The sequence below is a fragment of the Xyrauchen texanus genome, chromosome 8 (genome assembly GCF_025860055.1).
Source record: "Xyrauchen texanus isolate HMW12.3.18 chromosome 8, RBS_HiC_50CHRs, whole genome shotgun sequence".
NCBI classification, from domain to species: domain Eukaryota; kingdom Metazoa; phylum Chordata; class Actinopteri; order Cypriniformes; family Catostomidae; genus Xyrauchen; species Xyrauchen texanus.
The window spans coordinates 13,946,781-13,968,833 of NC_068283.1; the positions used below are offsets into that span (position 1 = coordinate 13,946,781).

General features: G+C 37.0%; 1 protein-coding gene across 4 annotated transcripts in view; it reads right to left on the reverse strand.

Annotated features, from left to right (window-relative positions):
- Positions 1 to 1,474: 1,474 nt before the first annotated feature.
- LOC127648025 (dedicator of cytokinesis protein 6-like) overlaps positions 1,475 to 22,053 on the reverse strand; it is a 76,243-nt gene continuing 55,664 nt past the window's right edge. For 3 of the 4 annotated variants that reach the window (XM_052132589.1, XM_052132588.1, XM_052132586.1), the window contains 23 exons: positions 21,593 to 21,729; positions 20,558 to 20,727; positions 20,233 to 20,348; positions 18,310 to 18,492; positions 17,815 to 17,941; positions 17,643 to 17,727; positions 17,337 to 17,433; positions 16,097 to 16,231; positions 12,281 to 12,433; positions 12,003 to 12,161; positions 11,560 to 11,660; positions 11,283 to 11,475; positions 9,740 to 9,883; positions 9,459 to 9,590; positions 8,874 to 8,888; positions 8,266 to 8,391; positions 6,771 to 6,860; positions 6,375 to 6,611; positions 6,149 to 6,292; positions 5,956 to 6,062; positions 5,674 to 5,847; positions 4,215 to 4,318; positions 1,475 to 1,714 (listed from right to left, as the gene is read on the reverse strand). In XM_052132589.1, coding sequence (XP_051988549.1) covers positions 4,258 to 4,318; positions 5,674 to 5,847; positions 5,956 to 6,062; positions 6,149 to 6,292; positions 6,375 to 6,611; positions 6,771 to 6,860; positions 8,266 to 8,391; positions 8,874 to 8,888; positions 9,459 to 9,590; positions 9,740 to 9,883; positions 11,283 to 11,475; positions 11,560 to 11,660; positions 12,003 to 12,161; positions 12,281 to 12,433; positions 16,097 to 16,231; positions 17,337 to 17,433; positions 17,643 to 17,727; positions 17,815 to 17,941; positions 18,310 to 18,492; positions 20,233 to 20,348; positions 20,558 to 20,727; positions 21,593 to 21,729 — 2,886 coding nt within the window. In that variant the 3' untranslated portion in view covers positions 1,475 to 1,714; positions 4,215 to 4,257. The remainder of the gene's footprint in view (positions 1,715 to 4,214; positions 4,319 to 5,673; positions 5,848 to 5,955; positions 6,063 to 6,148; positions 6,293 to 6,374; positions 6,612 to 6,770; positions 6,861 to 8,265; positions 8,392 to 8,873; positions 8,889 to 9,458; positions 9,591 to 9,739; positions 9,884 to 11,282; positions 11,476 to 11,559; positions 11,661 to 12,002; positions 12,162 to 12,280; positions 12,434 to 16,096; positions 16,232 to 17,336; positions 17,434 to 17,642; positions 17,728 to 17,814; positions 17,942 to 18,309; positions 18,493 to 20,232; positions 20,349 to 20,557; positions 20,728 to 21,592; positions 21,730 to 22,053) is intronic. The other variant, XM_052132587.1, reaches the window with a different exon arrangement.

Below are 22,053 nucleotides of genomic sequence, written 5' to 3' on the forward strand. Positions count from 1 at the left end.
CAAATAATGATCTGAAATATCATCCCTTATAGATAATTAGTAAATATGGTGACTAGACAAAATGAACTTTACTGTAATGTAATGGTGTTCAGGACAATTTCCATTGGAGTGACTTGGATCTTGCAGGCCCCAGAGCAAAGAAACTGTCCTGCCCCCTCCTTGGGGGGCCTTGGTCGTTTTTCAACACCCCTCAGACACGCAGTCATTTTTATGGTTTATTTTGGTCAACTGTTACAAAACAAGACGAGTAGAAATTAATTTGTAATACTCTCTTTTTCAAATAATAATTTATAATTAAACATGTTTAAATATTACTAACAATGTTTACTATTTTTACAACGAAAAATATTTTCTGAACTAATGGGATGCTGCTACTACAACACATGACTTAAGGAGAAATTTATTTTAATAAAACAAGTAAAATTAGAAAAGAACACAAACATACATGAACAAATAAAAAAACAACACCGCTTATTAAAAAAATACAGTATTTAGACCAATAACGCGCACAGTATAATGTAGTTTACACAAACTTTAAAATAGTGCAAGACAAATATTACAGCATTCCAACTATATTAGGTAAGTGAATATAAGGATTGCTGGTTCAGCGCATTGTCAACATTAAAAAAAACCTTTTACCAAATGGTCACATTTAAATCATTCTCTTGTGCATTTAATGGAAAGTTTACATTACATACTGTGCATTTAACATAACATTAATGATTCTGATTCGATTAATGAGTGAGTCGGTGCAGACGTGGCAGTAAAAATTCAAAGCATTCATATGAATGTTAGTGTGCTCTTGTTAGTGCAGTGTAGAAAATGTACACAGTTAAAGACTATATAAATGCATTATGCTTTCATCCTCTTCATCTGTTCCTAAAGGTACATACAGGATTTTCACTATACATTCTTTAGTCTTGATGATCAACATTACAACTTGAGCCAAAAGCAGAAAAGGTTTTACTTTTTTTTAATTTTTTTTTTAAGTATGCTACCCTGTGATAGATTGGTGAATTAAATATGTCTTCTCAGAGCAAGCTAGTATCTCAATCTTGTTATTTTTTTGTCTTGTAAAAGATATTTGGCTTCACAAATGGTTTAATCCACTGAGTGCAAGCAAAAATAATATTTGATAAATCAAACAGCACTACAAGGATTTCTATAGCAACAAATTTACACACAAATGCCTGTAAGGACTGTGATTCTTACTGTTTGCCCTTTCAAACAAACATAGGAAACAGAACGACAGAACAAACAAACAAAATGAGGAAGTGCAGAGGTGCATCTGGACACCCATGTGCTGGGTGGGATTACCTAAAATTACCTCCAGTGTTGAGTACGAAGCCTGTTTTTTTCTTGACTGATGACTACTCTGACCAGCTATCCTGCCATGCTCATGAAGATCATAATGACTGTTTACACCAGATAACCTCTCAGAGTAAACAGGCTCAAGCCCTTTCAATTGCTCAGGTTGAGAGAGAGAGAGAGAGAGAGAGAGAGAGAGAGAGAGAGAGAGAGAGAGAGAGAGAGAGAGACAGAGACAGAGACAGAGACTGGCTCAGGAGGGCTTGGTGTACAGTATGAGAGAGGAATGTGCATAGTTTTAGTGTGTTGGAGTGAGAGATCACGTCTGGCTCTACATCCACCCTTGTTCAGTTTCGCCACAACTCAGCACTCCACCCGCCGTAAACTGGATCGATTGAGAGAATTCCTGTAAAGAAGAGCAAGAACAGATCCATGATTCATAAAGATCCCATTTCATAAATCCACTCTAGTGAAAGTAGTTAGTTAAATGTGAAGTATGTAACTTTCTAAAATAGGTTCTACTTTCCCATTTTATTGTTCAAATGTAAGCAAGCCATTCGTGAGTTAACCTCCCCCAAAAGAATAAACACTGAGCCTCCCAGGCACTAACAAAACATTGATGTTTATATTTTGAGTGGCCCACTCAGCCCCGCCCATCCATTTCTAGCGCAACCTATAGTGAGTTTGGGGCATGGCAACTTGAAGTAAACTGTTCAGCCAGGCCAATATGAACATCCATGGCAGCCGTGTTACAGAGGAAACATTTTTAGCTTCGCAAAAAAATAAAAACAGAGTGAATATTGACATTGCATTTACAAGGTGGAGGACTTTGTGGGAATTTTTGGGGTTAGATGGAGATGCCAAACTTGCCGAGTTGCTTCTCGAACAGGTAAGCTACACTCAAGTTAGCTCATTAATGTCAAGCTTCAGATAAATTCGTAAGATTCTCAGAACATGTATCCTTAAGTTTACTATTTACCAGAAGAATCAGAGTGCGTGAAAGGGGTGTTGACAAAGATTGTTAGCGTTTGTGGCATAATATTGATTACAACAAAAATGTATTTAGACTTAACCCTTCTTTTCTTTAAAGAAAAAAGCAAACATCTGGGTTCCAGTGAGGCACTTAAAATGGCAGTGAATGGGGGCCAATTTTTGAACGCTAAAATACTCACTTCTTCAAAAGTATAGCCACAAGACATAAACAATATGTGTTAACATGATTTAAGTGAGATAAAGCCATTTAACTAACATTTTCTGTGTAAAGTTATAGGAAATGTAACAACTTTGTTGCCATGAAAACCCTAAAAATGACTGATAACTTAAAAATAATACACGTTTAACAGAAGAATTAATGTAAGTGCTTTTATAAAATTATAAGCTTCACATTTCTGTTTAAAACCCTCCAAAAATCGACCCATTCACTTCCGTTGTAAGTCTGGAGGAGTGGGCCAAAATTCAGCAACTTATTGTAAGAAGCTTGTAGAAGGCAACCCAAAACATTTGTCCCAAGTTAAACAATTTAAAGGCAATGCTACCAAACTGTAAACTTCTGACCCACTGGGAATGTGATGAAAGAAATAAAAGCTGAAATAAATAATTCTGTCTACTATTATTCTGACATTTCACTTAAAATATTTATCCTATCTGACCTAAGACAGGGAATGTTTTCTATGATTAAATGTCTGGAATTTAAATGTATTTGGCTAAGGTGTATGTAAAAATCCAACTTCAACTGTAATACATGATGGAGAACACAATGCGGGTTGCTATATTTGCGTAATTTAGTGTCATTATGCATGCACACCAGAGAGAGAGCAACACATCTGTGCGTCACTTGCCGTAATTCAGCAGATGTACATGTCCAGGAGAAAAGACTATATTTGATGCTTGTAAACTGTATTTTTTGAGGACACAGCTGCTTGCATGCTCACTCACACACGTGTGTGTTCAATTTTGTGCAACTAATGATGTCGTCATGCTTAATAAATGCATGCAAAAATGCATACGCAAGTCAATATATTTCTAGAACAAGTGCGGACCAGAGGACAGGTTGCTTTCTCACTCGTGAACCATGCCGCAGTTCCACTGCGACCAAACTTAGACTACCACCTACTAGGGGTGTAAATCACAAGTTTCATAAAAATTTGATCTATTCAGACCCCACCATAATGACAAAGCAAAAAACAGATTTTTGATAACTAAGATTTTTTAAGAAGGAAAAAAAAAGCTGAAATATCACATTGACATAAGTATTCAGACCCTTTACTATGACACTTGAAATTTATCTCAGGCACATCCCATTTCTCTAGATAATTTTTTAGATGTTTCTACAATTTGATGAGGCAAATTCAATTGATTGGACATGATTTGGAAAGGCACACTGTAGTCTATATAAGGTCTCACAGCTGAAAATGCATATCAGAGCAAAACCAAGCCATGAGGTCAAAGGAACTGCAGAGCTCTGAGAGAGGATTGTGTCAAGGATCTGTTGAAGGCTACAAATAATTTCTGCTGCATTGAAGGTTCCTAAGTGCACAGCGGCTTCCATAATTCTTACATGGAAGTTTGGAACAACTAGGAATCTTCCTAGAGCTGGCCGCACAGCCAAACTGAGCAATCGGGGGAGAAGGGCCGTGGTAAGAGAGGTGACAAAGAAGCTGATGGTCACTCTGGTTGAGCTCCAGAGATCACGAGTAGAGATTGGAGAAACTTGCAGAAGGGCAACCATGACTGCAACACTCCACCGATCTGGGCTTTATGGCAGAATGTCCAGATGGAAGCCTCTCCTCAGTGCAAGACACATGAAAACCTGCTTAGAAGACTAAATGTCTGATAAAATGAAGATTAAACTCTTTGGCCTCATTTCAAAGCATCATGTCTGCGGGAAACCAGGCACCGCTCCTCACCTGTGCAATACCATCCCAACGGTGAAGCAAGGTGGTGGTAGCATCATGGTGTGGGGGTGTTTTTCAGCAGCAGGGACTGGGGGCTGGTCAGGGATGAAGGAACGCTGAACACAGACAAATAAAGAGATATCCTTAATGAAAACCTGGTCCAGTGCTCAGGACCTTGACTGGGCCGAAGGTTCATCTTACAACAGGACAATGGCCCCCAAGCACACAGCCAAAACAATGCAAGAGTGACAGAGATTGAGAGAATCTGCAAAGAATGGCAGAAAATCCACAAATCCAATTGTGTAAAAAGATTGTCGCATCATCCTCAAAAAGACTTGAGTCTATAATCACTGCTAAAGGTGCTTTAAATAAGTACTGAGTTAAGAGTCTGAATACTTGTCAATGTGATATTTCAATTCTTTTTTCTTTTTAATACTTTTGCAAAGTTCTCAAAAAACTGTTTTTTTGCTTTGTCATTATAGGGTATGGAGTGTAGATTGATGTGAAAAAATAAATCATTTCAAGCATTTTAGCATAGTCTGCAACATGAAAATATGATGTTTGTGATACCTCAAAGTCTGCTGCGATACGATTTTGATTCATTTCGATTTAGGGGCCTGCAATTGATATTTCGATATGATGTGCCTATTTTACACAATCAATTAAGTTTATTGTCTCACAAATGTCTTTCAATCCAAAATACTTACACTAGAGTATGTGCTATCCGTGTTTTTTCTTGGCTGCAACTTCTATGGTTGTACTAAAAAATTCTGTTACAGTTTACTGTGATAAATGTTAATAAGGGTGTAAACGTGAAGATGTAAAAAGTCTTGTAATTTATATTGGTGCAGAACAGGTGTTTCTCTTTCCCTCGTCAGCACTGTTTAGAATATCGGGGCAGTTTAGCTGTTTGACATGGTTGGATTTCTCCAGAGTGCTTTAAAATAGAAAAATTTCATTTAAAATTCAAATGCACCACGATATCTAGGGAAGCCCCATTTATTCGGCCATGTGATCGGCTCTGTGCTATGCTTTCACAGGAGCTCATAGTCCTATTGACGCATACATGGATGGAGCACAGTGCAACTTCAGGCTTCAATCACTCCACGCACATCCGTGTGCCACATAAGAAGCCTATTTAGCAATTACGAAGCGAGATGAATATCAAGAGGTTGCCTGACGAAAAATCTAAAATTATGTTTACGCATTGAATAAATAACATTGTATCGTTGGTGATTTGATCAATGCATCAATTAAGATTGATGGATCGTTACACCCCTACCAGCTAGATGTAATCTTGGGTTTGGTACCACAGTCCCTAAAACAGCTTTCACATTCCCAATTTTTCATGTGAACCGTGCTCTGTTTCAGACTAAACTGCCAGTGTGAAAGCTCCCTAAATCAATAGTCAACAGTCTGTCTCTGTGTGACAAGTATATACTAGCAGAAAGCAAGGTGTGTGCAGTGATACCTCTGTGTTGGAGTGGTTGGTAGAGGCAGTGGTCTATAGAGTTGAGGGATCTTGCGGTTGATAAGAGGACACAGAGCTTCTCTCAGCTTAGTATAGTTGCGCTCCAGCTCTCGATGGTATTCCTTCTGATCTGGTCCAATCAGAGACTTGTTCTTCCTTAGAGCATCTTCACACCTAAGTAAAGAACATTCTAGATAGTTGGCTAAATTCACATGAGCTTTAATTAACAGGCTGAGTTAAAGTCAAGACTCAGATCAAGTGTGTTTAACAAATCCACTCTACCTTTTAGTTAAATCCTTGAAGCAGAGGCGCAATTTATTGTGATGGCGGAAGAGCTTGGGGTCATCAGGAATTTCAGACAGGAAGACCTGAGCCACCTCCAGCGGACCCTATATGACAACAATGATGTACAGATTCACATCCACAAAACAAGCCAACATAAATGGAAACTAAATGGATTGACACTAAGGTTTACCTGATTAACAGTGGTGCCGACACAACCTTGAAGCACCATTTGGAGCATCTTTGGATCAGCAGGGTCCTGATGGGTAGCAAAGGCCAGTTCCTGTGTTTTCTTCTGCATATCCTCGATCGCAACCTCCATCGGCATCAACATGATCTGCAGCACAGTGGAAACGTAGTTAGAAAGTCTGTATTTCCAAACAATTTACGAATCACTAAAACAAAAAAGTGTTCTTCACCTCCTCTTTGTGGATGACATTGATGCGAGTCTTGATGTAGGGGAAGGCGTGAGAGGTGGTGAGGATGGTTTTGCGTTTGTACTGCTCATGCAGGTCGCCATGGGCGCGGCCGTCCAGCGTGAAGGGCGTACAGTACATAAATGTGCGCAGGTTATAGTTTTTGTCAAAGTATGTGATGCGCTCCTTCAGCTCATAGGTGTCAAAGAAGGGCTCCACGTATGTGATCTGAAGGTATGCCTGGATTGCATAAACATACACAGCACTGGTCAATATGGTGACCATTTGTACAAAACTGCAGCTTAAAAATTGTTGAAACTGAGATCTGAATAATTTGGATCCAAATTTGTATGCTTGTTTAATAAAAAATACCCTATGGGACATATGTTGTAATCTGACCTTATTGGGGTCAAGCTTGTTCTTGTCAACAGGGTTTGAGTCCTTGATGATCGTCACCACGTCATCACTAAATCGTTCCGTGTAGAATTCCTACAAAAGAAACAAGCATAAATAAAAATGGGAATCATAAGGAATTTAATGATTCTGATATGAATTTCACTTAATGATTTTGGTTCCTTAATTACATTAACTATCTTTTACTGCTTTTTAGGGTTTTGATTAGGACCAGGTAAACATCATTATCCAATGCAACACAATCTTCATTTAAATAATCCCGATATTGATTCTTCAATTAAACAATCTCTATTCTTATATCCCAAGATTGATTTTTTACTCTATGCGTAGCCCTCCACTACAATGAAAGGAAATGACTCGCATTAGCAACCAAATTTCACGATACATGACTAAAAACGTCTGTGATTAGCCACTCTCTGGTAAATGTTCAGATTTCTCTCAACAGTGATTGAGTAGTGTATTGGAGAACAATTTCAACCGCGTGTTTTTTTTTTTTACTCTTTTAATCTAATGAGTGTCGAGATTCACGCAACCCATTTGTCATTGAACAGTGTCTCTTTTAATGCCCTTTCTGTTCTCTACAAAAACAACAAAAAAATAACTTTTAATTCTAATCAAGCATAGCACGGATGAGGTAAAGCCGTTCAAGTCTTCTCTTGTTAACATGAGCTCTTCTACAGACGTTCTTTACAGAAATGCTGGTTTTCTTAAAGAAACAGTTCCTATTTTAGCACGTGTTCAATAAATCATGTAAAGAGTTGTAAATAGAACAAATTATGCAATAAACCAATAAACATGCAACAAAATATGAAATATGCAATATAATATCATGTTCATTGACAGAATACATGGATTTTTTCATTTTTAAAAAGCAAAAATGTGACCAAAATTATGACATTTTTAAAAAATATACTTATTAAAATATTTGTTTTTGTAATGTACCTGGTTAAAAGGTCCCCTGTATAATTAACTGCATTAACTGGGAGAGAATTTACAGAAATTAAAGTTTTCCTAAAGATACAGTACCTATTTTTAGCTTGTGTTCAACAAATCATTGTAAATAGTCATTTTGAACTGAATCGAACCAAAATTGTTATCGAAAGCTTGTGAACTGGAATCGAATCAGGAAATCTCTATCAATAGCCAGCCCTACTATCGATTCCCAACCCCTAAGCATAAATGTCATTTAAACTTTTTCTTTTTTCAGAAGCACTGGGTCAAAGGTCACAAATTTGCAGAGCAAGGTCCAGATTTAAGATGGGTTCCTCTTGGTTTATGAACAATTTCTCATAAATTAATGTAAATACCAAAAATTTTGGAAAAATGTAACTGTTAAATGTTTTACGAACTGTTCAGTGATAAATCTTGTATTTGAATCTGGACAGCAATCTGCTAATTGGTGACCACTGACCTGGGTAAATCCACACATAATATTCATTTAATTAGTTGTCATTATCATTACTCTGGTCCAGAGACTTACCTCCAGTCTGTACGAGATCTCGGCCAGCTTGGTGATGGAAGGCTCTTTATAAACAAACTCCTGCTCATCCAGATCTCCAAAGCAGCATCCATAAAAGCCAACACGGAAGTACGTGCCAAACATCCTCTATGGCCTGAACATTGAGAACAGGAGAGAGAAGACACTGAGTGCCTTATAAAAGCCTAAATAACATCACTTTAGACTGTTTCAGACACTTCATGCCAAACACGGTTGACAATAATGTGTTTCTTTAAGTGAATGCTTTTACATGTGAGGTAAATGTGTCCTTGGAGAACACTGATTTCTGCTATTCTTGTAAAATGGCTTTACATAAGTGTGTCAGAGAGAGTGAACTTCAGTGTGGGAAGGAACAGCTTGAATTTGATGTTAGGTAACAAAAGTTCATGTCCATGCACTCACCAGTAAAACATTCAGGCAGCAAAGTCCAGGCCACATAGAGGAGAGAGGGGGAGAGCGATAGAGACATAAAAGAGATAAAGACCAGAGACATTTAGATTTTGTGGAAGAGAAAAATAATCCGGTAAAACGGACTGTGCAACATCTGGAACTGATAAATACAGGAGCACAGTGAGACCAATCAGCCTTACCTCCCATCCTGAACTCTGTGCGTGGACACAACAGGGGACACGTCATCACCGACAAAACAAAGAACGGACATCAATCAAATATTTTACATCTCAGCAAACCACACAGGTTCAAGGAGCACAAAGTTTAACTACCTAGTTGACAACCTAGTCTACAACCTTGTGATATGTTCAAATCTTTAAATGTCCCATGGATGAACACAGTTTTCTTTTAGGTGGGAAATATCATTTTGAAGGGTTTGTCTCCTTTGTTAAATAGCCAATAGCTATAAGTTTACGTCAGCAGTGAACCGTGATTTGTTACTTGCCATTGCTAGTCAGAAGCAGACGGATAACAGGGAGGTGGCATTCTCTTTCTACAGAGCTTTTGATTTGACAATTTTTTTTTTAAACACCTTAAGTCAACAATCAATCATAAAGGTTTTTGGTCCATTTTCCCAAAAGAGTAAGACAGTTAATTTTAAATGTGAGTGCCTGCTGAAGGTTGTTTTTTAAATTTTCAGAAGTACACTATTATATGGATGGCCTCAAAGCTTACAAAATGAACTAAAAGCCACAAAACTCCAATTTAACATAATTTCTACAAACCGGATTGTATACTTTGTTGAAGGCATCATGGAGTTTGCCGTGGACAGATGCAAGTTTCTTAAAGTCCCTGTTGGCCTCGTGAATAGGACAGAGGATCTTATAGACCTCGTTTATGGCCTCATACATGGCAGCCTAGAGGAGCGATAGAAACAGAAACTGCGGTCAGCCATTACTGAGCTAATAGTTAATAGCATAAAAATCTGTGGCACTAACTTGGACACAAGTCTAAATCCTTTTGACTCCCTTGGCTACCAATGCAGTCTGAGTAGTGAACCTCTCACCATGTTGAAAGAGGCAGCTGCTTGCTCCAAAAGCCCCACGAGTCCAGATTCACTGAAGTACTTCCCCGAACAGATGCCCTCCTCCTCTGGGGACAGGATATCATCAGACACTGCCGATTCTTCCAGCACATTCGATGAGATACTCTGCAAAAATGTAACCCAAGTGTCAAAGGTGCTAAACAGCGTGTAATATTCACTGTGTAACAATGCACAAAATGTATGGATCGATTCTGTTTGATAAGGTCAATACGTTTTTATGCAGCAAAAATATATTTTTATTATATTTCTTTCAATATATAAAATATCTGACATTCTAAACATAAATGAAATTTATACTTTACAAAAAAAATTCTAAAATGACTAGGGATTGATTATAGTATAAAACTATTTTTGTAATATTATTATTATAATTATATATTATACATTATGATAAATATTATTAATATAATTCATTATAATTGTTTAAAATTTCAATAAAATATTTTTTGATTATTCCTCTTAAAATATGAAACTAATATTTAAATATTTTATTGTTTTTATTTGATACAATTTTATAATTTAGTTTTTTTATTGTACAATGCAGGAATTATACAATAACACAAAAATGTAGGTGAGATGAAATTGTGTCAAAAAGAAAGCTCTTCATTATGCTTCAACCAATACAATGAGATGATGCATTTTTACAAGCTTAACACACATAGGTTGAATGTTTTAAAAGTGGGACAATGGGCAAAGTGAGCACTTAAAAGGAATGTTTCAGGTTTAATACAAGTAAAGCTCAATCAACAGCATTTGTAGCATAATGTTGATTATACTAATAAACAAAAAAAAGCAAAACTTGTGGTTACAGTGAGGCACTTCCAATGGAAGTGAATGGGTACATTTTTGGAGGGTTTAAAAGACGAAATATGAAGCTCATAATTTTAAAAAAGCATTTACATTAATTCTTTTGATAAACACATGTATTATTTGAGCTGTAAAGTTGTTTAAATGGTAAATTTTAGTCCTTTTAGTGCTTTTGAAATTACATCGTCATGGCAACAAAGTTATAAAATTACAACGTTACACAGAAAAGGTTAGTAATTGATTTTTATTACACTAAAATCATGTTAACACACAAATTGTTTATGTCTTGTGTTTATACTTTTGAAACAGTGAGTATTTTAACATTTACAGATTGGCCCCCACTCACTTCCATTGTAAGTGCCTCACTGGAATTTACATTTTTGCTTTTATTAAAGAAAAGTAGGAACCAGCCGAAATGTATTTTTGTGGTAATCAACACTATGCCACAAATGCTGTTGATTGGGCTTAACTTGTATTGAACCAAGAATATTTCTTTAAGCTTAATCCTTTATCATTATGTGTATTTTCTTACAATTTAAAACAAAGAAAAAAACAAAGAAACAGCATCAAGTTAATCCTTAACTAGAATGAGATGACATTCATGTAGCCATTTGGATCACATTTTCAAAAAAATTCAATGACAAATTATAAGAAAGTGTACCACTTTGCCTGTATTCATACTACAAATACAATTTACCTGGAAGGACACACAGCCGATGGGGAGGTAGATGCAATCTTCAAGCATGTTGAGATACTCAGCCACCAGTGCGGCGCTATGCACCAGACAGTGAGCTGCTTCAGCATGATTCCCTCGCTCCGAATGCTTCCCTGCCATGTTCTGCAGCCAGGTGAGTCTCAGATCGGGAGAGTTCTGATAACCCTTAGCAATCCTGCACATTGAGAAGAAAGATTTTTCCACATAGCTGCAGAAGCAACATTAAATGTCACAGTTTTTATGAAGGGACAGTACTGACCTGTACATGAGGTCTAAAAGCATCTCCGGGTCTTGCTGGTGTTCCTTCATTTTAACAGTATCGGTTAGAATCATGTGGAGGTTGAAGACCAGATCCTGTACCTGCACAGGTGACAAACAAAAACCAAGGGACTACTGCTTTAGCATTTGTTGAATCAACTATAATCTGTTTAAGATAAACACTATATTTTAACTATGGTCGGTCCATTTACATGTCAATCAAACGCTCGATTTTTGACTAAGTGGGCGGTTCTTGGCCAAAATAAGCTGCAAAGTGAACCTGAATTTATGCAGACAAAAGTATGGTTACATAGATATCAAAGCAGATTTTAATTTAGCAGATGCATTTGGCACAATAGTGGTGCCTAGTGTATTATCATGCCATGTGGGATTCGACCCAACAACCTAAGGTTACCAGTCCAGATGACTCCAAGTGTGTTATACCTGCTCTGGGAAGGGGGAATCTCTGAGCTCCAAGTCATCCTTGGCATAGGTGAGGATGGTCTTTAATGAGCGACGCAAATGTTCTTCATTGAATGTCTGGGAGGTACCCACAAGTGATGACAGAGACATGGTAACCTGCATCTTCACACGTGCAAAATTCTACAGAATGGGAAGAAAAGGCACAACAGTCTCAAGTTTACAGACAATATACAGACACTTTGTGGAGCTATGAAAAACTGAAATTAAAAATAGGTGTCTAATGTGACATGGTGCCTTACATTGCCGATCTCAAAGTTCTGTCTCATGAGCAGGTAGAGGGAGGCGCTGGCATGACTGCGTACAGAACTCACACTGCTGCTGCAATGCCGCAGTAACCGCAAACACAGATCGGCACACAACTCTGTGTCCTCCTCAAACAACATCTCTGGGAACTACACAAACACACACAAGCAGAGCTTAGGCTGTTTTCACAAATTGACTAATAACGTTAATATTCTTTGTGGTGGGGGCCTGGGTAGCTCAGTGAGTAAAGATGCTGACTACCACCCCTGGAGTTCGCATTTCAGGGCATGCTGAGTCACTCCAGCCAGTTCCCCTAAACAACCAGAGTCACATGGGATAAACTCCTTGTGGTCGGCATAATGTGGTTCGCTCTCGTTGGGTTGCGTGGAGAGTTGTGCGTGGATGGCGTGTAGCCTCCACATGCGCTATGTCTCTGTGGTAATGTGCTCAACAAGCCACATGATAAAATGCGCGGATTGACATCTCAGAAGCAGCGGCAACTGAGTCGTTCTCCACCACCCAGATTGAGGCGAGTCACAACACCTCCATGAGGACTTAAGAGCGCATTGGGCTTTCCAAATTGGGGAGCAAAAAAAAATTAAAATATATATATATATATATTCTTTGTGGTTGTTTTAATGGGAGATGCAATTCTCAAATTAATTTAGAGACAACTTCTCAGAGAGCGTTTTTGCATGATTATATCTTGCTGTGCTTAACAATGAGCAACAGTCAGTGCAGTAAAACTATCTGCAAGAAGAATCGTCTCTTTAATGCTTAAGTTTAGTCCATTTGTGCATACAGCCATATCAACCATAAAAGCGCAGCATCAACAACACATTAAAAGACAATCACTGTTGGACATTAAATCCTCTGCTGTGAGTAACGCTCCCATATTTGTGAGGTGTTGTGGAGATATTAACGTCTTTTACTGATTCTGTCTGACACTGTTTAAATAAATAGTTGCAGTAAAAAAAAAGTAACTTCTGGATGTCATGAGCTAAATGTTGTGCAAACACAATCTTATGGTTATGTGCTTTTAAATGAACAGCAAAAATCGCCCTGAATCACTCAAGTTACAATAAAACACGTAATTCTGAGTTCAGGAGTGGTGTTTTGTGCTGCTCTGTGTTGGAGACTTTCTTATTTCTTTCTTTGATAGTTTTGTGCAATAAGATGCTAAAATTATTTAGCCTATTTTATTTTTGAATATCCTTTAATTACAATGTTGAAATGCTACGCTTAGCGTCCGTACATTCCTCTGAATTGGGGTCTGATTGGGATCACATGAACATACTGTAACAGAACCTAATTATACATGGGTTCCTTTAACCTGTTGATACGCACCCCCTTTTTGAGCACAAACCATGAAAATGACATATCTGAGTTTAAATGATTGTATTTACTGGAGCCTTTGAAGTATGGACACAGTTGTAGTATCTTTTGAAAGAAGACACTTTGGGCTTCATTGCACAAGATTCAGAATTAATATATGTTGTTATTTTTTAAAGTTAGAGAAGCTGAAGTTTATAGTAATGGAAATATTATGTGCTGAACATGTATTTATAACCTAAAAAAACAATAATAAAAGTGCCAAAACAACCCAGAAATACAATGTTCCCAAAGTCACAAGTCTAAAGAAGTTATGTTTCAAATTTGAAGATAATCTAACAAAAAAAAAAGAGGTTCCTGCAAGCTTTTTTCTCTGAAAATCTCTGCCGGTATACAGAGTAAAATTAAGGCTCCGCCTTAGGTCCCTCCTTTAATATAAGAGAATTGTTTATTTGTTTATATTTTAGCCTATTTAAGTCTGCTTTATTAAGCCAGTATTACACTAGCCGATTTTTCCTCTGATTCATTTACATAATTGAGTCCATTAGGAGTGAGATGAAGCGTGCATTGGCATCTGCTTTATCAACTGGGAAAGCTCCTCAAACTTGTTGAAAAAATGTTTTCAGTCACCGGGGCAGACTCTTGTAGTCTCGTCAAGTGGCTAATGAGCTGCTTCTTTTACTGAAGAATCGACAACACCTAAACATTTTCATAAGCGGTCACACTCACAACCCACATATCTTTACAAACGCTTGTAATCCAAAGAAATTCAGCCAGCAAGCATTTTTCAAGGGTTCTCCTACATTGAAATTACTAATAAATCGGAAAGCAGAGGCAGAACAGTCAGTTTTTATTGAACATACACTGGCGGCCAAAATTTGGAATAATAAACAGATTTTGTTGTAAAAAAAACAGCACCATCACTATTTGAAAAAAGTCATTTTTGATGAAATCTAGACAAGCCCCATTTCAAGTAGCCATCACTCCAACACCTTATCCTTGAGTAAACTTGCTAAATTGATAATTTGGTACTAGAAAATCACTTGTCATTATATCAAACACAGTTGAAAGTTATTTGGTTCATTAAATAACATTGTCTTTGTGTTTGTTTTTGAGTTGCCACAGTATGCAAAAGACTGACATGTCTCAAGGTCAAAAATGGCAAAAAAGAAACAGCTTTCTCTAGAAACTCGTCAGTCAATCATTGTTTTGAGGAATGAAGAATATACAATGATTGAAATTGACAAAAAACTGAAGATAACATACAAAGGTGTACACTACAATCTTCAAAGACAAAGGACAACTGACTCTAACAAGGACAGAAAGAGATGCGGAAGACCAGATGTACAACTTAACAAGAGGATAAGTACATCAGAGACTCTAGTTTGAGAAATAGACGCCTCACATGTCCTCAGCTGACAGCTTCATTGAATTCTACCTGCACAACACCAGTTTCATGTACAACAGTAAAGAGAAGACTCAGGGGTGCAGAAAAGAAAAAGCCACTTTTGTTACAAGAAAAACAAAAAGAAAAGGTTAGAGTGTGCAAAAAAACACAGATATTGGACAACAGATAATTGGAAAAGAGTGTTATGGATCTTAACCCCATTGAGCTTTTGTGGGATCAGCTAGACTGTAAGGTGCGTGAGAAGTGCCAGACAAGACGGCCACATCTATGGCAAGTGCTACAGGAAGTGTGGGGTGAAATGTCACATGAGTATCTGGACAAACTGGCAGCTAGAATAACAAGATCTGCAATTTAACTCTTTGTAGTTGAAGTTCTGAATATTTTTTTTTTTTGTTCTTCATGTCCTGAATATACATTGTGATCAGTTGAATGCCCTTTGGTGAATAAAAGTACCAATATCTTTCCATAAGAGCAAAATCTGTACATTATTTCAAAATTTTGGCCACCAGTGTACATCCCTTACTCACTGAAAGCAGCATATACACATACGTGTTCAACTGTAAGGAGATCACTATGGAGCTAGAACTAAATCATTTTAGAAATTTGTTTCTAGACATGTGTCATTTAACAAAACAGAAGATATCTGTGGTGTATTTTATACATTTGCATTTTTAAACATCAGGTTTATTTGTTTAGAATTTTTTTGAGGTGGAATTAGCTGTAAAAATTCAATGTATATTATTGCAGGTAAATATTTTCAGATTAAGAAGAAATTCAGAACTTTAAATACAAATCTCTTACATTCAGATCTCAGAACAAACTAAGCCAAAGGTCAAGCAAAGCTGGGTCATTTACTTGCGCTCTGATAAATGGATAAATAATCAATCACACACACACATTCACAGTGTAATGAAACTCCATGAATCACAACCTTATTTAATCTATTAAAATAATTTATGTTCATCACACTCAGGGTCAGCATTATTAACAAACCCTAAATATAAATAATAGTACTGGAATAGTAATGCTTTACATTAAAACACCACTATGGCAGTTTAAAAGACACACGCACCTTGTAGACCAGAGCTCTCTGTGTGCTGAAACAGTGTTGCAGGAAGAGGGCACTCTGGTTTCCCGCCATACTGTGGAGAAGAACACGCAGCACCCCAACCAACACACTCTCTTTCAGCTCTGACATCAACACTGTCTAATGCAAACACACAAACACAGAAAAACAGCTTTTACCTATGTTAAAAAATTATTCATTCTTTATTATTATTATTATTATTATTTTCCACATTTCAGAATAATAGCCAAGTCACCAAAACTATGCTATAACACAAAGTGAAGTATGGGAATTACATAGAGACCAAATGAGGTTAAACAAATGCTTTGGAATTCTCTCAACCAGGTGCCACCAGGGATAATTTTTAAACAGTCAGTATGTTTACACGTTACTGAGCTATAATCAAGCTAAAGCTGTGTTTTTGCACAGTCCAGCTACAGTCTTCATCTATTCGTCAAATACACAATATAATGCGTAATCGAATAATTGATGGAAGGATGTGAGCTGAGGAGGTGCCGGTATACATGTTGTGCGACGCCTGTCTTTCAAAACATGAGCACAACAGAGTGGCCAATTGTGGTCCATGTGGTACATGGATATATGCTGGACGAAGCCAAGCTACAATCTAGAGATCGAGTGATAGTGGATTTTGCCAATATCAATAACTAATGTAAAGGCTGATAACCGATTAATCGGCAGATATATTTTCAAATAGATTAATAGTTCAAAAATATTCTTAGATTTTCCTTACTATAACAGGCACAGACATGGAGGCTGCAGAGTCCAAAATGAATAAAATCCCAGATGCAGCTTCTTGTTCAACCAAAATCCAAATAATAATCAGAAAAAATTCAGATTTGGTGCATAATGTGGGACTTTTAACAGTAAGCAATAAACACACAAGGGGCTCTTATTTTGAAATTACAGATTTGCCAAACTGTTCCAACTGTAAAAATTCTTCGGCCACAAAGGAACACATAACCAATACTTCCAAAAAGCAAATATCGGCACCGATTTATCGGTCTAACTCTACTACAATCACATTATCTGTCAATTAGTTCGACTTTGCAGAAATCTGACAATTCGCACTCAAGCGTTTAAATATTTAAAAAAGACAAATTATAGAATTCAAACATTTAAAGTGATGGTACACCTACTGAGTATTGAAGGAGTTCCCATGTATGCTTGCAACATATTAATTGAGAGAATGTAAGAAGGAAAGAAAGAGAGAGAAAGCCTCCTTTACTTTAACTATGATCTCCAGTGTGTCCAGGACTATTAGAGCAGCTTCTGTTGCCAAGTTTCCATCTACTACAGACTCCTGCTCCACCTCTGCTTTAGTTCTGCGCAAAGACAGTGTTATTCAGTGAGCTATTCATAGTCCCCACCCAACACACACACACACACACACACACACACACACACACACACACACACACACACACACACGTGTATTCTGTGACTATGTGAGCAACACATCATTATAGAAGCCCAGTGAAACTCTCGAGAAATGGACATATATTAAAAAAGTAACATGGAATAAAAGACACACTTGTCCACTCTGTCTGCGTTCTGTCTCCAGTGAGTGACATTTTTCCTCCAGCGAACATTCTCCTGGCACCCATAAGGACTACGCTCTGAAGGAAAAATAATGAACGAATAATAAAAAAACCTTAAAGCAGCAAAATGTATTCATGCAAACACATGGATAGCATCTGTTGTACCTCTGCAGCGGCGGACCATCTCCTGTCTTGCTCCAAAGGTGCCCAGTATGGCCTCCTCCAGACGAGCCTTCATGTCCTGAGACTTCTTCAAGGTAAAACTGTTGATCCTCTCCTGAGTTTTCTTCCCCTGAGATGAAGCACAATGAACAGGATAATCAAAAAGAGGTTGGTTATTCAACACACACACAAGTGTAAAAAGGAAAAAACAAATATATGAAGACTAGTGATAGACAGATATATCGGCCATTTTATCGGCACTTTGGCCAAATGGTAGCTTCAGACTTGAGTCAGTTCTAAAATCCATCAACAGCTATGACAGTGGATAATAAACATTTTAAACCAATTGAAAATAAAATAAAAATATTTTTAATTTGACATATTATTCAAAGCAGTCATTTTGTCCCCTGACGTCCGCTTATCATGTTAGTCATTATTTTGTATTCATCGGCCATTGATATATACATATTGATAAAAAAATATGGGAAAGGAATGTACCTTGTACTCGAAACAGGACAGACACAGGTGCAGAAGATCAAGCAAGCGGTTGATTTGTGGCACAGACAGGTCTGAAACCCAGCGCTCCAACAGACCCACGTCTGCATTCTTCCACACCCACAGGAAACACACCAACAGAGTCCGGCTGCACTCCGCAGAGAGGGAGCTACACTGACGGCCTGCCTGAAACAAGCATAAACGCCTTGACACCCCACAAATACTGACACAAAACAACAAACACAACACACCACACCAAAGCTGTCAGCAGCCATTGCTGGGCTTGATTAGACATCACAACAGGCAGCCTGTTTGTGACAAGAATATACAAAGGATGTCCTTACACACCCGTATATATAATAAACACTCTAACACACATGACCCTCATTTCCTCAGCCATACATAAGCCATTAATACTCGCTAATTGACAGCAAGTCCTCTTGTGTATGTTCAGGAGACGAGCTAGTGTACTCTAGTGGTTGAAAGTGGTAATGCAGCTGACTGAATAGAAGTGTGTGTGTGTGTGTGTGTGTGTGTGTGTGAAAGGCTCCTCTAGTGGTGATGTTAAGGCACTGCAGCTGTGACTTCATTGTAATTCTAATGTAAAATTCCAGAAGACCATGAAGTATCACAAGTAATTCTATTTCTTTTTAAATAATTTTCTATCTATCTCAGTAGAGCAATAGTGTGGAGTGCGGACAAAAAAAAAAGCTGTGGACAATACATTGTAAGTAAATAAACTGCATATGCATAAATATGACTTTTTGATAACACTTTGCTAAGCAGGGTTTGTACAGATGCTTCAAAGTGAAATTCTATTTTCAAGCACATTTTTAAAAGGACATTAAAACTAATCCTTTATTTGTTATTTTCAATAAAAAATATTTTATTTATTCAATGTATTTATTTATAAAACATCATTTATTTCAAGTACAAATTATCTCAATGTGCATCTTTAATTACACATTCACACAGTAACTGTGAGTACAGTAAAACAGTAGTCCATGACTCATGTGCTGTTTTCAATGTTTTCTAAAGTCACACAACAGATATACAGTGTGTGAGGAACTGATCGAAACTGCTAACAGGCCATTCTCCAAAACATTTGGCTTTACATTTTACAAAATATTGAAATTTTCCATTCAGTTCAGTTTTTGCCCAGAAACACTAAGGTTAAACATTTTGACATTATTTTTATTCATAAAGGACAGCTTGACTGTTGTTCTTTCTTTATTATTTTATTTTGTTTCACAAACAAATCAAGTGTTAACACTAATGAGGGTTAAATGGGTACAACACCAAATTTTTTGTGTGAAAATATTACTTAAAATGTGAACACACAACTTTTTAACTTGCTGGAAAAATCACTATTTGCATATTTAAGCAGCCTCTGAACTTTGACCTAAAAAATTATTTTCAAAATCTTTCTGTATTTTAGAAAACATGTTAAAACATAAATAATAAAAAAAGTTTTAACATTGATAACGCCAATGGCATGAAATCAAGGGACAAACATTCTTTTTAAATTATTAATAGTTTATTAAATTATTTATAATAATTTGCTTGCTTTTTTGCACATTTGTTTGGCCTTGCACTAATGCTTGCATTACATTTTTTTTAGAAAATAAACCTAAATAACTGTAAATGTCATAGAAGTGGTGTACCAGAAGAAGGGGACAAGTATTTTTTTTTCTTCAGGCATTTGACAAATTCAAATACATATTCAAAACAATTTGCAAAACAGAGTACTTAATTTTAAATGTGATGTCATTCAGTGCATATACTGTAAGGTCTTTGTTTTTGCTTGTTCATACTTTTTGTAAAAAAAACTAAAAACTTTTACATTTTTTTTTGTTTTTTTAAATGTTAAAATCACAAAAATACAATTATTTATGCCAAATGATTTATCCATAAGAAGGTACTTACCACTGGAGGTAAAGTGAAAGCTATCGCCATAGCAACAGACTGGCTGATAGAGCTGTTGTCTGGGTCATTATCGTCAATGAGCGCCGAGGCGTGTCGTACACGCTGAGGGGACATGTCTGTGGCGCACACACACACAAGTGGAAAGATACAGATCTCAGCTGAAATAGGACTTTTGTTTAATGTTTTTATATATATATATATAAAAATATATATTTCTGGAGCTCTGACCTTTGCAAGACTATTCAAGTCATAAACAGTTTATATAAATAAAGGAAGAGATAAGCTGGCTGGTCTATTGTGGGTGCTGGGCTATAGACTGACTGACCGGTGAAATCGTGAAGCTGGGGTAGTGTCTCCATGACGATGGGGATGAGTGGCAGGTAGAGCTGTGCGATGTGAGAGCGGACCTGATGGTCTGTGTAGCGGGGGTCCGCATCATGACTGCACAGCAGAGAATGCAATGCACTGATGGCCTTCTTGTGAAGGAAAAACACGCTGAGAGAGAGAAGGAGGTATGAGGGGTATGTATTTATGAGTATAATAAAAAATCTGTCTACTATAGGGATGCACAATATACTGGTGACCAAATCGGGATTGGACAGAAATTCTTTTTTTTTTTAATTATTCCTTTTGTGGTGGTGGTTGAGAGGAGTCCCCTGGTCACTATGTAAAGCAATTTGAGTGTAGTGCCAGAAGAGCGCGATGTAAATGTAACATTCATTAATAATTATTTATTGTTTTAGTTTTGTAAAGCAGTTACATTAAGTAACTTATAATGGAAGTGAATGGGGCTAGTCTGTAAACATTAAAATACACAGTTTCAAAAGTAAAGCTACAAGATTTTAAATGTTAGCATGTCTTTAGTGTGATAAAATCACTTACTAGCCCTTTCCTGTGTAGTTATATCCAATACCAGGATTATAGAGATTTGTTGAAACCACGTGTATTTTAACGTTTATGGACTGGCCCCATTCACTTCCATTGTAACTGTAAACTTTTTCTTTTTTGCCACGAATTGAGCTGAACTTGGCTGAACCCCAAATATTCATTTCATACTGACTGTTATGAATACAAATATTGAAGAGAAATTGTTTTAACTTAATTGGTTAATAAAGTAATATTTACATAATAGTGTGTGTTTATTTGCATGTTATTTTTGCTGTGCTAATGAATGCATGGAGTATGGATCAAGTATGGAGAACAGCTAAATTAAAAATTCTAATATCTGCAATCATACAGGTTTTCAGCCATAACAGAATCAAATAAATCAGCTTTTGGTATCAGCCAAATAAATAAATAATAAATCTACATCGGTGCACCCCTAGTAAAATACTTGACCACTGAAGGGAAGGTGTCTCACCCCTCTCTGTCTGGCTCAAGGATGAGTGACAGTTCAGACAGCAACAGGCCGGAAAGAAAATGCTGCTGGCGGAACAGCACAGACAGTTCGAACATGCTGACCACACCTTGATCCAGAACATGAGAGAATGCTGAACTCTACCAAAAAAGAGAAACAGAGAGAAAGTGCAAATTATTCCTTAACAGAAACCTCTTCGGGAGCATCCAGTTTGATATAACAACCATAAAAACTCTACTCAAGCCGATAGGTTCTTTGAACTGATTGTCTGTTAGCTTGTTAGCTCATTCACATGGTGTAAGCTAATAGGTCATTTAATATATAATTGAGAAAACCGATCGAATCAAGTACACTTTATTTGCTTAAGATTTAAATTTGCTCAGAATGCAATTAAGCTGTTTTCACTGCAGCATGCAGCAAGTTTTTTTCTCTGAATCTAACTTCCACCCCAGCTCCACCTGTCT